General features: G+C 38.4%; 1 protein-coding gene and 1 pseudogene across 1 annotated transcript; both read left to right on the forward strand.

Annotated features, from left to right (window-relative positions):
• Positions 1–12: 12 nt before the first annotated feature.
• Positions 13–18,092, forward strand: LAMTOR3 (late endosomal/lysosomal adaptor, MAPK and MTOR activator 3). Its single transcript, XM_047855791.1, has 7 exons — positions 13–152; positions 471–516; positions 3,579–3,613; positions 10,287–10,345; positions 12,188–12,321; positions 14,652–14,715; positions 17,514–18,092. The coding sequence occupies exons 2-7, from the start codon at positions 508–510 to the stop codon at positions 17,585–17,587; spliced, it is 375 nt and encodes a 124-aa protein (XP_047711747.1). The 5' UTR covers positions 13–152; positions 471–507; the 3' UTR covers positions 17,588–18,092.
• LOC125165112 (uncharacterized) lies at positions 3,061–3,237 on the forward strand (annotated as a pseudogene).
• Positions 18,093–18,314: the final 222 nt, after the last annotated feature.

Raw genomic sequence — 18,314 nt, forward strand, 5'->3', positions numbered from 1 at the left:
AATCTCGTGTCATCGGGCCTCGGAGGCGTAGGAAGTGCTTCCTGGAGCACGGCAGAGGTCACAAATCATGTGACGACGGCTTTTGGAGGAGACTGTTTTTGAAGCTGTCCCTGAATTTGCAGCTGAGAGAACACGGCAACCCAGCAAACCAGGTAACTCGAGCCGCTCTGCTCGTTATTCAGCCAGGGCCCGCAGCTGGCGCGGGCGGTGTGACGCCAGGGAAGGAGAGGACCCCTCTCCCTCTTTCCTTTGGGCCTAGATCTTGGCGGGTAGAGGGTGGAGTGGGCTGAGAGGTAGGGCATCCCGGCTGCCGCCTGGGTATTTGGGAACTCCCGACTTAGCTCAGCTTGCCTGGTGCGGGTCCTGGAGCCGGGGGTTCTTGCCTGGCTTTGATGGGAGCTGACCCCGCTTATCAGGTCGGAGGTGGGAAGCAGTCTTGAGGGGAGAATCACCAGGAGTTTCTCTTCCAGGAGTGGAGATTGATCCTGCGGGAGAAAGGGGTTCATCATGGCGGATGTGAGTTCCCACACAAGAGGAAGGGGAGGGTGGGGAGTTTGGTGGAGGCCTACTGGGTGGGGAGAGGTAAAGCTTCCAAAGTAGAAATGTTTCCTTTTACAGCCCACCCCGCCCAAGTATTTTCTGTAGACTCTGGAACGAGTAACTACTATAAATAGATTTGCGGGGGGGGGGGGGTGTCCTGAGTTTCTGTCCACATGGGGATCGAAGACACTAAGGTGTCTGAAGCTTAGGAAATTGTATTCTTCCCACTCCCCAGGCCTCCGGGCCTGAGAGGCTCTGAATACCATTTGAATTTGTAAATGATGTTTTGCTGCCTTGAATCTCCGCCCCCTCCCCCGCCCCCCCAGTAAGTGGTCATGATGTTTCTAGATTCATTGGAGCAATTTGAGATGATTTCTGATACCCCTTTGGCACAGCAATAGAACCCAAGTTCTAAGTTTAGGAAACTTAATTGTACTAGTTATTAGGAACAACAGGGAATTAATACTACTAATGTTTATGTCTGTAATTTACATCCTGTTATTTTACTTACATACATGCTGGACATTCTTCTAAACATTGAATATAATATACTCATTTAATTCTTGCAACAACTTTTGTGCAGTAGGCACTATTGTCCTTGGGTTCTAGATTAGGATGCTGAGACATAGAAAGATAAAGTAACTTGCCCCAGGTTACACAGCTGGTAAGTTGTAGGGCCAGGATACCAACCCAGGCCGTCTGACTCCAGAGTTTATGCTCTTAAACAAAACACTGAATGATCATTCAACATTATTATGAATGTGGTTTTTCTTTTTAGGTTGCAAGATTATGTGTTTCAATATTTAGGAACTTTGTATGCCTTTATCACTCCATTTTTGGGTGTCTCCCATTGTGTTTTTGAGACCTTATTCTTCAGGCATACTCAAATCACTGTATATCTGTTGAGTGTTGCCTTGCAAAGGTTGTTGTGAAAAAGGCTGTGGGTGAAATAAAGATGACTAAGGTATAATTCCTTAAGGGTTTTTAAAATTAAAAAAGTAGAGTAGGCAAGTGATCATAAATGTATATACATTGTTATGTGAAACTTCAAAGGAGAGTGGGATTACATCTCGTTTGTGTTTATCAGGAAGGCTTATTTGAAGTATTTGGTAGAGATTAGCTCTAAATGATGAGAATCAGGGTTTTTTTTTTTGTTTTTTTTTTTTAAGTAAGATTGATAGAGAATACCATTAGAGTGCATAGTGTAAGCAAAGTTTCAGAGATAGGAAAGAGAAAGATTTTTGTGGAGGAGCTGTGAGTAGTCCACTTTGGGACTGAGGATATGTACAAGGGAGTGGTAGGAAGCAGGACTGTAAAATTAGGTGTGGACTGTATTGTAGAGAGGCTCAAATGTTAAAGGAATTTGTACAGAATTTGTTAAACAGTGGAGAGCCATTCAGACGTTGGTTCTCAACCTTGGCTGCACAGGGAATCATCTGGGAAGCACCTCTAACCCAAGTAGAGGAGAATAATATGGTTATTGGCATTGTGTAGAACCGTGTGGGATAGAAATGGGAGACCAGCAGCATACCAGTTGGGAGGCAAGTCATAAATAATAAAATAAACCTAGAGTGTAATGTCAGTTGAAAAGGAGAGGAAGAGATCATTAAAAAAATTTTTTTTTAAAGTTTATTATTTATTTGAGAGACAGTGAGCAGGGGAGGGGCAGAGAGAAGGAGAGAGAGAGAATCCCAAGCAGGCTCCTCGCTGTCAGCACAGAGCCTGAAGTGGGACTTGAATCCACGAACCATAAGATCGTGACCTGAGCCGAAATCAAGAGTCAGACGCTTAACCAACTGAGCCACCCAGGCGCTCCGAGATCATTTTAAAAACATTTGACTTCACAAATCATTTAGAAGTGACAAAGGTGAGGTTAGGGTTAAATATTATTCTGTGTTTCAACCTGAATAATAGGTTTGGTAGTGCCGTTAGTGGAAATGAGATTGAGGAAATCTGGATTTCACATGAAACATGAGTGGAGTTTTAGTGTGTGTGTTTAAGATAAGAGCAGAGGTAAGGTGGTGATGATAACATGAAATGAACATTCAGGTTTAGAGAATAGTAGGGATTAGAGTTTCAAAACAACAGGTACCTGATTTACTTATGAGGACCTCATAACTGATACCTGGATTGTCAGTGAAATTCCCCAGGTGAGAGGGTATAATGAGAGGAAATAAAAGTCTTTTATTTCTTTTTATTTTTTTTTAATGTTTATTTTATTTTTGAGAGATAGAGCATGAGCGGGGGAGGGACAGAGAGAGAGGGAGACACAGAATTTCAAGCGGGCTCCAGGCCCTGAGCTGTCAGCACAGAGCCCGACCCGGGGCTTGAACCGTGAACCGTGATATCATGACCTGAGCGGAAGTTGGACACTCAACCTACTGAGTCACTCAGGCACCCCATCTTTTATTTCTTTAGTCCTGGTTATGTTTCATGCTTAACACTTGACACGTGTTGTTATTTATGTTTACTCATGAAAAGGGACTGAGTTCCAGAGAAGTTAATTTACCCAGGATTGTTACTGCTGCTTGACCTTTTGGCTAAGATCAAGTGTAGTATCTGTTCTTACCAGCTTAATTTACCCAGGATTGTTAAAGCGATGTTAGAAAGTTTATCTGTGGACATGGAAAGATGTTCATAATATATTTCCAAGTGAACATGACAATAGCAACAGGATGTAAAACTGTATGAAAAGTATGATCTAATTTAACAGCTAATGTGTATTTACTATATGTGTATTTTTCTAGATATGCTTATAAGGTTACACGTATCTTCTCAATAAATTTTAACAGCCTTATAACATAGGTTCATGATTATTACCCCTCCTCAACAAATAATGAAACTGGGGCTTAGAGAAAAAGGTTAGATAACTTGTTCCAAGTCATAGAACTAGTGTCAAAATCAGAAAGAAAAAAAAAACCCACAAGCAAGAAGGATTATGAATGATGACTTGAAGTACCTGAAAAGTGGATAGCTTAAGTATCTAGAGAAACGGTACAAGGCACATTATTGTAAGATAATTTTATATTCTCTTTCAGGACCTGAAGCGATTCCTGTATAAAAAATTACCAAGGTAAAAAATTACTCATTTGATATTAAATAAATTTTGCATAATATATGATTGATTATGTAGCGATTTGTTTCTTTTAGACTAATAGTATGGTCCTATTATGCTATTATTTACCATTTCAAATAATGCTAGGTAACACAAGAACTGTCCTTTGAATTTGCAGATAAATACCATGAGGCCTAGAGAAGTTAATGTGACTTTCAGAGGTTAACTAGCTAGTGAATGCCAGAGGGCTGTTGAATGGATTGTGCTTTGAAGTAGTTAGAGCAATTTTAAGGAGCAAAAAAGCCTGAGAGCTTGGGTTTCCTGTAGTATTACTTTTAAGAGCTACTTGCTGAGTCGGAGTAGCTGGAAAATGCTAGACGTAGGCAGCACTTCATACTTGGAAAAGTCACAAGGCTTTCCTTTGCCTGCACCCAGTCCGTTTGATGTACCACTATCAATTAGGCTCTCTGTTGAGACCGGCAAACTTCCTTTTAGGTATTTCTGTGATTCAAAGGACTTTGTCCCTTTAATTGAATTAAAATTCACATTTAGTTCCGTGTAAAATAATACATTAAGGACCTAAGAGAGAGGAATATAACTCAAGACACTCATTTTCACATTCCAGAATAATTAAATAACCTTTGAGGTGTAATGTAGCAGAATACGTGGTGAGATCCTTATGTTACTTCTTTTTTTATTCTCCATATGTTTGAATTTAAAAAGTTTTAGATGCCAGTTTATTATTTCTGTCAGTAGATAAACAAAAGGAAAAAATCTCTTGTTTGGAGTTTTGCCTGAATTGTTTGTTGTGATTTGTCTATCGTGCCTTTACTGTGATTACAGACTAGTAGAAATTAATGGTATTATCTCGTGGGTTTGATTTATGTATATTTTTCTGTATTCAGGAAGACAATACTATTGAAGTGTTAAGTAATTGTTACCTTTGATTTCATGTTAATGCAGTACTTAAGTTCATTTTTACTCTCTTCCTTGCAGCACTTGCAAACTAGAAAGACAGGTGCTGCTTCTGTTCTCAACATAATGATTAGCAGGCGGTCCTAGCCTTGCACGGTAGTGCAGGGCCATAAAAGTGACCATACAGGCTGAGACAGTGTTGTTTTTTTGTTTTGTTTTGTCTTGTTTTTTTTTTTAATTTATTTTGAAAGAGAGACAGTACAAGTGGGGGAGGGGCAGAGAGCGAGAGGGAGAGAGAGAATCCCAAGCAGGTCCACACAGTCAGTAGAGAGCCTGATGCAGGGCTCGAACTGACAATCATGACCTGAGCTGAAGCCAAGAGTCGAGACACTTAACTGACTTAGCCACACAAGCGCCCCCGCCTTCCACCCCACTGAATAGTGCTTACTTCTTCGCATAAACATTAAAATATATGAAAGGTATAACCTTAAGGTAAGGAACAGGCATCTTTTCGGTACCTTGCCAAATTGGCACACTCCTTTCTAAGTTTGGATCAGCTGGCAACAGTTTTGTCCTTTGTACTATCGATGCTATGCAAAGTTTTTTTTTGCCAGTGTCACTTCCTCTGGGATAGTTTCATCGGTTTCATCACAACCACTTTCCTAATTTATGTCAGTAAGTGCACTTTCACAAAGTTCCTCTGGCTGTACATCTTGCGCACAAGAATGAAAGTGGCAGCATTCTTCCAGCCAGTTACTTCTAGAACTGTGTACTTTCTATCTGAATTTCACCGCCAGCATTGTCACTTCTCCTCCCTTTGCTATATTTCATCTTTATTAGCCAGTTCCCTATTTCAGTTCTTTTTTTTTTTAAGTTAGTTTATTTTGAGGGAGAGAAAGAGCGGGGGAGGGGCAGAGAGAGAGGGAGAGAATCCCAAGCAGGCTCTACACTGACAGCATAGAGCAGGGCAGGGGCAGAAGGAGAGGGAGACACAGAATCTGAAGCAGGCTCCAGGCTGTCAGCACAGCACAGAGCCCCATGTGGGGCTCAAACCCACGAACCGTGAGATCATGACCTGAGCCGAAACCAAGATTTGGACACTTAACCAATTGAGCCTCCCAGGCACTCCCTTTTTTTTTTCTTTCTTTCTTTTTAATGTCACATGCTTTATTTTTAGAAGACACAGGGAGATCACAAAACTCCATGCTCTACTGTCTCTGCATACACTGAGTAACAGATGTTCAGTGACCAATCACCAGCACACTCTGAAAGAAGTGATGTGACTGGTTACTGACATAATGTGCATCTGTTATTTACAAAGTTATTCACATAGTGATTTGTGTGAAGAGTTAGTGAGGTTTGTACTTTATGCAGTTATTCAGTTAATAGACCATACTCCCTGAAATTTGGCCCAGGGGGATAGTGTTAGTTAATTCACCTGTGGTAACTAAAATGTGTCCATACTGAAACCGTACAAAATAATGGCCTTCTGTTCTTATCTGTGTCTACTTTGTTGGAAGTTCAGCATATTGAAAGCATGCTAAAGTTGACCTGGGGGGCGGGCGGGGAAGTATCACGCTGGCAACACAATATAGGAGCAGAAGCATAGTAGGTATTTGTATAAAGGGCATTTGTAAAAGTCTAATGAAAATCTTTCCATAGTGAAAGAAAAAGGATTGGGACCGTGTGTTTTGTTTTGTCCCCCATAATGACCAGAGCCAGTTAACCAAGGCACTTAATGGAATATGTTTTTATTCATTTTAAAATTCCCTCCTAAATATAGTTCTTGAATTTATATTTTAAAAGTCTAATTGTGACCCAAAGCAGGCTCAGGCTTTATGATAATCACAACTTTTTTGTGTTTTAAAATAACCAAATGTTTCAGTATTACATGAATAAAACAAAGTATGATGTTTGGTTACTAATGCAACATTTCCTTTTTTGGAGTAAAAATGTTTGATTAAGGTTTAGATGTCTGCAGAATATTTCATAATTAAGTCCTTCGAGAAGTGTAGTGTGCCTGGGCCACCTGGGTGGCTCAGTCGGTTAGGCGTCCGACTTTGGCTCAGGTCATGATCTCCTGGTTTGTGACTTCAAGCCCAGTGTCAGGCTGTGTGCTGACAGCTCAGAGCCTGGATCCTGCTTCGGATTCTGTGTCTCCCCCTCTCTCCGCCCCTCCCCCGCTTGTGCTCTGACTCTCTCTGTCTCTCAATAATAAATGAACGTTAAAAAAAATTTTTTTAGAAGTGTAGTGTGCCTATTAATGCATCATACTTATTTTCAACTATTGCTAAAGTCTATTCATGTTATTCTTTGTTCACTATGTGTACAATTGGAAACACCTTTTATATTTGCAACCTGATTTCTTTGAGTATTTTAAGTGTGTGAGAAATTTTTCTACTCTGTTGGGCATTATCTCTGAATTTAAAATCCATTAAAAAGAAAGTCGTTTTATTTCTGCTTCCTCTTTTGTTGCATTAGTTGGCATGTAAGTTAATTACCTTGAAAATAGGAGAAAAGAAACCACCTGTGGTGGGGGTGCCTGGGTGGCTCAGTCAGTTAAGCCTTGGACTTTAGCTCAGGTCATGACCTCACAGCTCCACATAGGGCTCTCTGCTGTCAGGGCAGAATTCTGCTGTAGATCCTCTGGCTCTCCCCCACTCATGCACGCTTGCACTCTCTCTGTCAAAAATAAATAAATATTTAAGAAAAAAAAAGAAACTACCTATGATGACACAGATACTTCTAAACATTGTTTTGTAGTTCTCTTTACATGCTTTTAATTTGCTTATTTTTTGAGTAGACAATATATTCAAGATTCGAAAGTTAACTGGAGGACATAGTGAGAAGTTTCCTATACCTGCCCCCCAGCTACACAGTTAACCCTCTCAGAGCCACCCATCACCTTCAAAGATACTTTATGCACCTGCAAACAAACGTACATATAAGCACATACATATTTACACATACACAGAGGTCTTAGTTGAGGCTGTTATAACAAAATACCACATAGATTGGATTTCCTGTAAATAACCAAAATTTATTTCTCACGATTCTGGAGCCTGGAAGTCCAAGATTAAGGTGCCAGCATGGTTGGATTCTGGTGAAGGCCCTTTCCTGAGTTGCAGATTGCAGACTTCCCATATCTTCATGTGGTAGGACAAGCTAGCTCTCTAGCCTTCAATAAGAGCACTCTTCCCATTTATGAGAGTTCCAGCTCCATGGCCTGACTACCTCCCAAAAGCCCCATCTCCAAATACCATCACACTGGGAATAGAGTTTCAGCATGTGAATTTTGGGGGTGACACAAACATTCAGTGTATTGCAAACATATACATACGTGTCATTAACATAATTTGTTGCTTCCTGTATACACTGTTTAAAACTGTTTTTTCATTTAATGATGTACCTTTGAGTTCAGTCCTTCCCGGTACATTTAAAGAGCTGTTTCTTTGTTCTGAATGGCTGCAGAGTATTCCATTGTATATGTGTCATAATTTATTTAACTTGTCCTTCTTGACGACAGGTTTCCGACCTTTTCCTATTTCAACTGATGTTGCTATTGAAAAATGTACAGACTAGTTTCTGTGTGTGCAAATATCTGTGGTATATATTTTTATGTAACTTAGTTTTTAACTAAGAAGAATTTTTTTTAATTTTTTTTTTTTTTCAACGTTTATTTATTTTTGGGACAGAGAGAGACAGAGCATGAACGGGGGAGGGGCAGAGAGAGAGGCAGACACAGAATCGGAAACAGGCTCCAGGCTCTGAGCCATCAGCCCAGAGCCTGACGCGGGGCTCGAACTCACGGACCGCGAGATCGTGACCTGGTTGAAGTCGGACGCTTAACCGACTGCGCCACCCAGGCGCCCCAAGAAGAATTTGTTTTATACGTTAACTTCATAGAGCACATTTTAATCCGTAGGTAATTTCAGGATTGAATGATAATAAAAAAATAATACCAGTGAGTGTTTATACACAGTTTTTCCATCATTCCTGTTTTTAACATGAGGTTCATAAATGGTGGTATTTATAACATTTTCTCAAATTTTAACACTTCTCTGACTTAAAAGTTGTTGCCAGTGTGATCTTTAAAATTTAATTTCAGGGGCGCCTGGGTGGCTCAGTTGGTTAAGCATCCAACTTCAGCTCAGGTCACGATCTCACGGTGTGTGAATTCAAGCCCTATGTCAGGCTCCGCGTGAACAGCTCAGAGCCTGGAGCTTGCTTCAGATTCTGTGTCCCTCTCTGTCTGCCCTCCCCCACTCGTGCTCTCTCTTTCTCACTCTGTCAAAAATAAACATTAAAAAATTTAATTTCAGTATCTTAATACAAATATTTCTCATTTCTAAGTTAAAACATTAAGGTTAACACAATAAGGAATGGATAATGTGGATTATAGTAGGAGCACTGAACATTTCTGAGTAGCAGTCTTCGGATATTATAAGATAGGTATAGGGCTAAAAGTTGGAGAATGTTTTCTCATTTTAATTTTTAACACTTTAGTTTTGTGCTCTAGGAATTCTCTAATGATTTATTACTTAAACTACAGTAATAAATTGTCAGTGTGCACAAATGACACTCTGATGTTAATTGATAATCATATTTTTGAATGTTAACTATGTACTAGCTTCTACTTTACATGCATGGTTTTATTAAATTTTATGATAGCCAAATAAGTACAGTTATTCCCATTTTCATATTGTTAATGGAGGCTCACAGAGGTTTCATAGCTGTCCCCGAGTAGCACGAATAGTAAATGTAGAGGAGCCTAGACTGAACTATATGGTTATAGTCTGGACCGTTTCTCCACTGTTTCTTACGTAGGCATAGCTGAAAAGATTTCTATGTGATTTTCATTTCCATCCTGTTCCTTCAGCCTGAATGATGAGCTTTCTGCCCCTCATCTCTCGACTAGTGCCTTAACATCTCAGCTTAATCACCTGTCTCAGGGAAGCCTTCCCTGACCCACTTGCCTAATCAACCCACCTTTTATAGACTCTCATACCCCACGGATATCTTAATGGCACTTGATACCATTGTCGTTTAACATTTGTTAGCATGAGATTATTTGATTGACAGTCTCCCTCCTAGACTGTAAGCTTTGTGAAAGCAGTGACTATTTCTGTATCATGGTATCATAAATATCAAGTGCCCCAAATACTAGGCACTTGATATTGAGGGAGAGAAAGAGAAAAATCTGTCTTTTTGTCACTGTAGCCACTACTCCTGATAAACGCCGTCATACTGGGGCGCCTGGGTGGCGCAGTCGGTTAAGCGTCCGACTTCAGCCAGGTCACGATCTCTCGGTCCGTGAGTTCGAGCCCCGCATCGGGCTCTGGGCTGATGGCTCGGAGCCTGGAGCCTGTTTCTGATTCTGTGTCTGCCTCTCTCTCTGCCCCTCCCCCGTTCATGCTCTGTCTCTCTCTGTCCCAAAAATAAATAAACGTTGAAAAAAAAAAAAAATTTAAAAACGCCGTCATACTTTCATAAACAGTGAAAGGATAATTAGCAATTTTAACGGAGAGTTACATTGTTTTAGATCTTTATCAGTAAATTACATAAAGTTTTAAGATTATAAGCATGTCAGTAATACTGTCATTCAATTTATTCAGTACCCTTATTCAGATGTATAAGTGCTTATGAGATCAATAACGGAGTTTACATAGTTTTTCAGAAATATACATGAAAATCCCCATAATGACTTTGAGGTACATGTTTTGAGAAGATGAAATGTTTCATAATATTTTAACTTTTTTTGTTTGTTTGTTTCTAGTGTTGAAGGGCTCCATGCTATCGTTGTGTCAGATAGAGATGGAGTGCCTGTTATTAAAGGTAAAACTGTGCACCCCACCAGTGTCACATTTGCTTTTGAGTAAACACGTATTTATGCCTCAGTAGTGCAGAAGGCAAGCATAGAAAAGGTATTGCAATACTTTCAGGAGATGGTCTTGGTTGGGGGGCGGAAATGTTTGCTTTGGAATGCTGAAGGCTGGGTTGGAGCTTATGACTTAACTATATGTTGAATATATTGTGTTACCATCCAGAGTTTAAGCATGGGTTTATCACAAGCCCAGTTTTTTCTTGAAGACATTTGTAGTATAATGTAAACCGTTGGTAAATGTAAGTGCTGAGACCGTGCACATATGCAGCGGGATATATTATACGTACACACTACCCCCAACACTTTTTAATCAGTGTTGCTAGTGGTTTGGGGATAAACTTCATACATTTGAATCAACATTGATTGTTTTCTTTACTCTTTGTGGGTTTTCTGCCTTTTTACTGGAAATAAAATATTGTTTAAACTTTTACCTTCACAATTATGTTATTTAACCAGACTTTAACAAGACTTGTTCACCTAAGGAAGAGGTTGTTAACAACAACAACAAAAAAAAACCCCAGCAAATGTTTTGCCTATTTTTCAGCTTTTTAAAAAAGTATATATGATATCACTGAGTCAGTATGTATTAAGACTATTTTTACTACTTCTTTCTTATCAGATGGATGGTCATAGTTCATAGGGATGCTATAATAGCCTTACCAAAGAAAGATTAAATAATGTTCTGTATATTGTTTGCAATTTATTTTCCACCCGAGGTTATTATATATGTCAGATAATTTTATTTTTTTTTTTTTAATTTTTTTTTTCAACGTTTATTTATTTTTGGGACAGAGAGAGACAGAGCATGAACGGGGGAGGGGCAGAGAGAGAGGGAGACACAGAATCAGAAACAGGCTCCAGGCTCTGAGCTATCAGCCCAGAGCCCGACGCGGGGCTCGAACTCACGGACCGCGAGATCGTGACCTGGCTGAAGTCGGACGCCCAACCGACTGCGCCACCCAGGCGCCCCTATGTCAGATTATTTTAGACTTTAGAAAGAAATTTTAAAAATCACCTAATTTTAGTTCTTTTGTTTTGTAAACAAAGATGGTCAAGGGCAAAGTTGCACATGAGTCAGTGAGAAGATAATAATAGAACCCATTATCTTCTGATGTGTGGGTCAGTGTGCTTTCTAACCCACCATAAAACATAGGGGTCATGGGCAAATAAGGCACCTGCCTGTTTCTTTACTCAGTTCTGTAGCAAGAGCTTTAAACGAAATCAAAATAATCTCGGATTTTCCAGCTCTCGTGTTCTTTCTTAGGGTCTCTGTGTTAAAGCCTTAAGCTCTGAACTTACTGATACAACTGACTTCATTCAGGCCTTTAAATGAATAAAAGAAACTTGAAACCGATGACCAGCTGCAAATTGTCAATATCTATAAGTGATACTGCTATGGGTTTTATGAAAGCAAAGATTTTTTTTGAAGCTTTTTTGACTATTCTAGCTTGGCTCTTGGTTAGCCAGAATATCCAGTTTATTAGTAAACATACTGATTAATCTGTGTTTTAAAGTAGAAATTAAGAAAATACAGACGTTTTTAGTATTCTTTAAAAAAACTTGCGAGAATCAGCATTTCTGCCTTTAGCTATTGGTCACTCAATTTCTGACTGAGAAATTTATCTCGCCTAAATTGTAAGACCCGATTAGTGACAGGATTTTCAATATTGTGAAGCATAAAAGCCCTTGTGCTTGATATTTTTACTGATTTATGTTTAAAAAAACAAAGTGCAGTGAACTTCTCTGTATCCTGTCCACTGCATAATTTTTATGTAAATCATTTGTATTTCCAGTGGCCAATGATAATGCTCCGGAACATGCTTTGAGACCTGGTTTCTTATCTACTTTTGCCCTGGCAACAGATCAAGGGAGCAAACTTGGACTTTCAAAAAATAAAAGTATCATCTGTTACTATAACACCTACCAGGTAGGTTCATAATTATTGAATGGCTTGCTGCTTTCAACTATTATTATGTCTTTTATATAAAATAGCTTATGTTACTCTAAATTTTAGTTTTGAAATGGATGCCATTAGCCTTCAAATTGGTTATGTTGAATTGTAGTAGTTTTCTTTACAGTTTACATCAGGAATTAATTAATATGGAAAAGTAATTAAAACTTTTATTAATAAAGTACATTATCCTAAAAAAGGAAGTCAGGCCACTGTTACCTCCAGTAGATGGTGCCCTTAGCTTAACAAATATGATTTCTCAAATGACATACTTTTTGTGTTATTGTGACAGATAAAAAATTTTCCTTTTTTGGTCACATGATAAGTTATTTGTTAACTGCTGCTAATTCCTTCATTTGATTTGGAATATGTATATATAATATGTGAGGTTATTAGGAAAGAATTTAGTTGCTACATACCTCTTGATCTCTGGCTGCGTTTTCTTCTTTAGAGTAAATTAGTAGCTTCTCCTTTAGAGCAGAGTTTCCCAGGGTATGATTCATGTGCTGCTTGATGTTACACAAGTGATATTTTTTATTTTAGAAGTTAACATATTTTAATGTGTAATAGGCAAAAGACGACCAACCCTTTTGACCTTTAATTTCACCGATAAGGATTAGGTTAAAGCTAATTTTAGGGGGGTTTTTTGGTGTTTTGTTTCGTTTTGTCTTGAGAGAGAGAGACAGAGCGCACGCACGCGCATGCTCAAGTGAGTGAGGGGCAGAGAGAATCCCACGAGGGGCACTGAGAGAGAGAGAAGCGGGGCTCCTAAAGTGTGGCTTGAGCTCACGAACCAAGAGATCAGGGCCTGAGCTGAAGTCAGATGTTTAACCAACCGACTGAGTATCCCAGGCGCCCAGAAACTAAGTTTTTTTAAACAATAGTCGATTTAAACTTAATTTAAATTAGGGGCACCTGGGGGGCTTAGTCGGTTGAGTGTCCGACTTTGGCTCAGGTCATGATCTTACAGTTTGTGGGTTGGAGCCCCGCATCTGGCTGACAGCTCAGAGCCTGGACCCTGCTTCAGATTCTGTGTCTCCTTCTCTCTCTGCCCCTCCCCCGCTCACACTTTGTCTCACTCTGTTTCTCAAAAATAAATAAATGTAAAAAAAAAAAATTAATTTAAATTAATAGTGGTACACAGGAAGCAGAAAAATCTTGATAGTATAGCTACTTAAATGAGAAATACTGACTTTATTTAGCCGTTTAATTATCAGATATTTGTGGAGCCCCTGCTATGTAATAATTGACATGCTGCTGGGTGTTTAAAGACAGATGAGGATGACACAGTCCCACTTGAAAGACTTAGGCTAAGTATTAATATCTCTCAGAGATAATCGGAAGTCTTTTACGGAAATACTTGTTTTCAGCTCTTTCATATTACGTGATGTGACATAGTATCTTACACGTTGGTCATTTAAAAATTTTTGAAAGATGGTCGCCTGGGTGGCTCGGTTAAGCGGTCGACTTCGGCTCAGGTCATGATCTCACAGTCAGTGAGTTCGAGCCCCGCGTCAGGCTCTGTGCTGACAGCTCAGAGCCTGGAGCCTGTTTCGGATTCTGTGTCTCCCTCTGTCTCTGCCCCTCCCCTGCTCATGCTCTGTCTCTCTCTGTCTCAAAAATAAATAAAAAAACATTTAAAAAATTAAATAAAAAAAGATAGTAATTGGTCAGGTAATTTAAAAAATGAGGTTAAACAAAATAATCATATAAAATATGCATATATACTGTCATGAAGTGTATATTTATTTATACTGTCATTAAATAAATACCTCAGTTGAATCCATCACAAAGATTAGGGACTCCTGGGTGGCTGGGTGGCTCAGTCAGTTAAGCAATTGACTTCAGCTCAGGTCATGGTCTCGCGGTCCGTGAGTTTGAGCCCCGCATCGGGCTCTGTGCTGACAGCTCGGAGCCTGGAGCCTGCTTCGGATTCTGTGTCTCCCTCTCTGTCTCTGTCCCTCCCCTGCTCACACTCTGTCTCTCTCTGTCTCTTAAAAATAGATAAATGTTAAATATAAATAAATAAAAATTTTTGAAAGATTAAAATGTCTTGTTTGAGTAGCATCCTTTTTTTTTTTTTTTTAAGTTTATTTAATTATTTTTGAGAGCGAGAGAGCACAAGTGGGAGGGGGGCAGAGGGAGAGAGGGAGACACAGAATCCAAAGCAGGCTCCAGGTTCTGTGCTGACAGCAGAGAGCCTGACACAGGGCTTGAACTCACGAACCATGAGTCCGATGCTTAACTGACTGAGCCCCAGGTGCCCCTTGAATAACATCTTAATTTAGAGCTTACTTTCTTTTTAGGTGGTTCAATTCAATCGTTTACCTTTGGTGGTGAGTTTCATAGCCAGCAGCAATGCCAATACAGGTGTGTATTAAATTAAATTAATAATAGCTTTTAATTTCTTTTTTTTTTTAATCTTTTTTAATGTTTATTTTTGACAGAGAGAGACAGAGCATGAGTGGGGGAGGGGCAGACAGGGAGGCACAGAATCTGAAGCAGGTTCCAGGCTCTGAACTGTCAGCACAGAGCCCAATGCCGGGCTCGAACTCACAGACCACAAGATCATGACCTGAGCCGAAGTTGGACGCTCAGCCGACTAAGCCACCCAGCTTAGCTTTTAATTTCTTAAAACACCTTATCTGAGCAGTCTAACATGATAAGAATAGTAGATTTAGAATCAGAAAACATGAATTCGTGGCCCAGCTCCACTGTCTGTTCCTTGATCTCCAGAAAAGTAACCTTTCTGGATTCTGTTTACTCTAGCTGTGTAATGGAGTTATTTACTTATGTTATATACTTATGGGGTTATTTTCTAGTTCAGATGAGAAATTGTATGGGTAAGTAATTCTATAAGATAAAAAGGAAAATTAAACGTTATCTTCACCTCTTGAATGCAACATCTTGTTCACATTAAAACAGCCTAAAACAAAAAGAGAATGAATGGTGAAGATAACCAAACAAAATACATAATAAAATGGTCAGAGATGAGTTCAATTCCATGTAGACCAATCTATTAGAGTTTGTAAAATCTTGAACAATAGTGGGCAAGATTAATGTGATTGAGAATTTTTTTTGTAAGTATATGCTTTCTTTATTTCTATTCCAATATTATTCATAGATTTTTTTAAATTTTATTTAAATACAAGTTAGTTAACATATAGTGTAATAATGATTTCAGACATAGAATTTAGTGATTCGTCACTTATATATAGCACCCAGTACTCATCCCCACAAGTGCCCTCCTTCATGCCCGTCACCCATTTAGCCCATCCCCTCCCCCTTTACCCCTCCAGCCACCCTCAGTTTGTTCTCTTTATTTAAGAGTCTCTCATGGTTTGCCTCCCTCTCTGTTTTTATCTTACTTTATTTTTCCTTCCTTTCCTCTATGTTCGTCTGTTTTGTTTCTTAAATTCCACATATGAGTGGAATCATAGCATATTTAATTATGATTGAGAATTTAAAGAGCGTGACTAGGATGAACATATATGTGTTCTTTGTGAAGGTTGAAGAATTAGAGAACAAATACTAGGAAGCTGTACATTTTATAGTAGATCGTAAGATCCCATTATATCCAGTAGCCTTCACTGGGCATTTATGTATAAAATAATGATTGTATTCTGTAATTTATTAACTCATTTTTGGGTAAAGTGGGATTTTTTTTTTAGTATTGTCTCCTTTAGATTTGACTGCTTTTTAGAACTGTTATTTGAGCAAATACAAATATTTGTTATATTTCCAAGTTGTTTGAGTAAGTTCTATTTCCAGCTGTGTCACTGAAACCTGTCTTTACATTCCTCATCTTAAAGTGAGGGGTTAAGATTGGATGATCTACAATGTCTCTTCCATTTCTAAATGTTTTGAAGGCATAAAATGCTATATGTGAAAACACTTTGTAAATTATATAGGATGGTAGTGGTGTCGATATTTTAAATATATTAAACCTCAGTTGTGATAAATCACCATCATGTACTAAGTCATCAGTTATAAATTTTGATAATGTACAGAAATATATTTTAGTCCCTAGAACATTTTTTGAGAATCCCAGATGCTTTTATTTTATTTTATTTTTTAATTTTTTAATGTTTGCTTATTTTTGAGAGAGAGAGTACATGAGCAGGGGATGAGCAGAGAGAGAGGGAGACAATGTGAAACAGGCTCCAGGTTCTGTCAATACAGAGCCTGACGTGGGACTTGAATGCACGAACTGCAAGATCATGACCCGAGCTGAAGTTGGATACTCAACCAACTGAGCCACCCAGGTGCCCCACAGATGCTTTTATTTTTATTTTTTTTCTTGTCAATATTATTTTAGAGAGAAAGAGAGCGTGGGGTAGGGGCACAGAGAGAGGAGGAGAGAGAGAATCTCAAGCAGGCTCTGCCAGTGCAGGGCTCTGTCCCACAACTTTGGGATCATGACCTGAGCCAAAACCAAGAGCCTGATGCTCAATTGACTGAGCTTAGAATCTCAGATGTTTTTAATATTCTGCAAAATAGAGGAAGATTTTTGAGCATAAAACAAGCAGTGTAAGATACATAGCTTTTCACTCTGGTAAACTAAGGAGAAGCTAGATATGCTAATTTCTAGACTACTTTGTCTCCCAGATTCATCACTAAATTTTAAACATGGAAGTGTACGTTTTCTCCTTATACCATTCATCTTTAAAATTCATTCTTTCACTTGACTTACCCACTTATGCTTTAGCTTTGCTGAATTTATAAAATAAATTTCCAATTATTTTTTTGCTTAAGGTTGAAGCAGTCTGTCTACCTATATTTTGATAAAGTCCATTAAAATTTGTTCAGGAAAAAAGTGTAGCTTTTTAAGTAAAAATCTTGTATCATTCCTGAATCTGTACAGGTTTTGAAATAGTAAAGTATAAATTAAAGTTTTCCTTTCAAAACTGTAACGGAGTTACAGTACATATAGTTCATTTTATATCTTCTTATACATAAAAATATTTTTTGTTTATTTACTTTAATGATGAAAATAAACTTCTTAATATGGGGTTTTGATCATTTAGAATTACAATACTTTGCTTTGGTTATGGGGATTAAACTAGATCTTGTTTGCTTTTTAGTAACTAAATTTTGACAGGAAATTTAAGTCAAAGACTTTCAGGAATATTTTTCTGATGTTCTAATTTTTTTAATCTCTGTTTTAGGACTCATTGTCAGCCTAGAAAAGGAACTTGCTCCATTATTCGAAGAACTGAGACAAGTTGTGGAAGTTTCTTAATCTGGCAGTGGTTTTGATGTACACCTGATTTTCATTATAACAGACACAGTATCAATCCAGCAATCTTTAGACACAACAATACTTATATCCATATACTCAAGAAAGGGCCCCTTTCCCACCTTCTTCCACTAAAGAAAGAGCCTATAGATACAATTTATGGACAGATTGATTGTTATCTTCTCTTGTGTAGGGTCTTAATTTAGTGAGATCTGGGGATAGCACAGAAATGGTTCAATACATCACAGCTCCCATGGAGTTATTCCAGTCACCAGATATGCATGAGATTCTATTCATTGGGTCAGAATCAAAATGGTACTTTGATCCACTGGAGCCATTAAGTGCTCCCTATTGTATAATATGCCCAGGCCTGCAGAATGAAGCAGACCCTTTTTATTGTGAATAATACTGAGGACATATTTTTCTTTATATTGTTTTATTTCTTTGCATTGAGTGTGAGGAAGATAAAATGGCTTAGTAAAAGTAATAAAATCCGTACAATCACTAACTTTTCTATGTATATATTATTTTGCAATATAGATGAATATTACTAACTGATTTGATTCTTCTCAGAGGGTGCTGCTCTTTAATGAAAATGAAAATGATAGCTAATGTTTTTTTTCCTCCACTCTGCTTTCTATAACCAATCAGTGTTTTAATGTTTGTGTGTTCTTTATAAAATTTAAAAGTGATTCATTATTGAATTGTTTCCAGTATTGGTGTGTATGTA

This window comes from Prionailurus viverrinus, chromosome B1 (genome assembly GCF_022837055.1).
Source record: "Prionailurus viverrinus isolate Anna chromosome B1, UM_Priviv_1.0, whole genome shotgun sequence".
Lineage (NCBI taxonomy): Eukaryota > Metazoa > Chordata > Mammalia > Carnivora > Felidae > Prionailurus > Prionailurus viverrinus.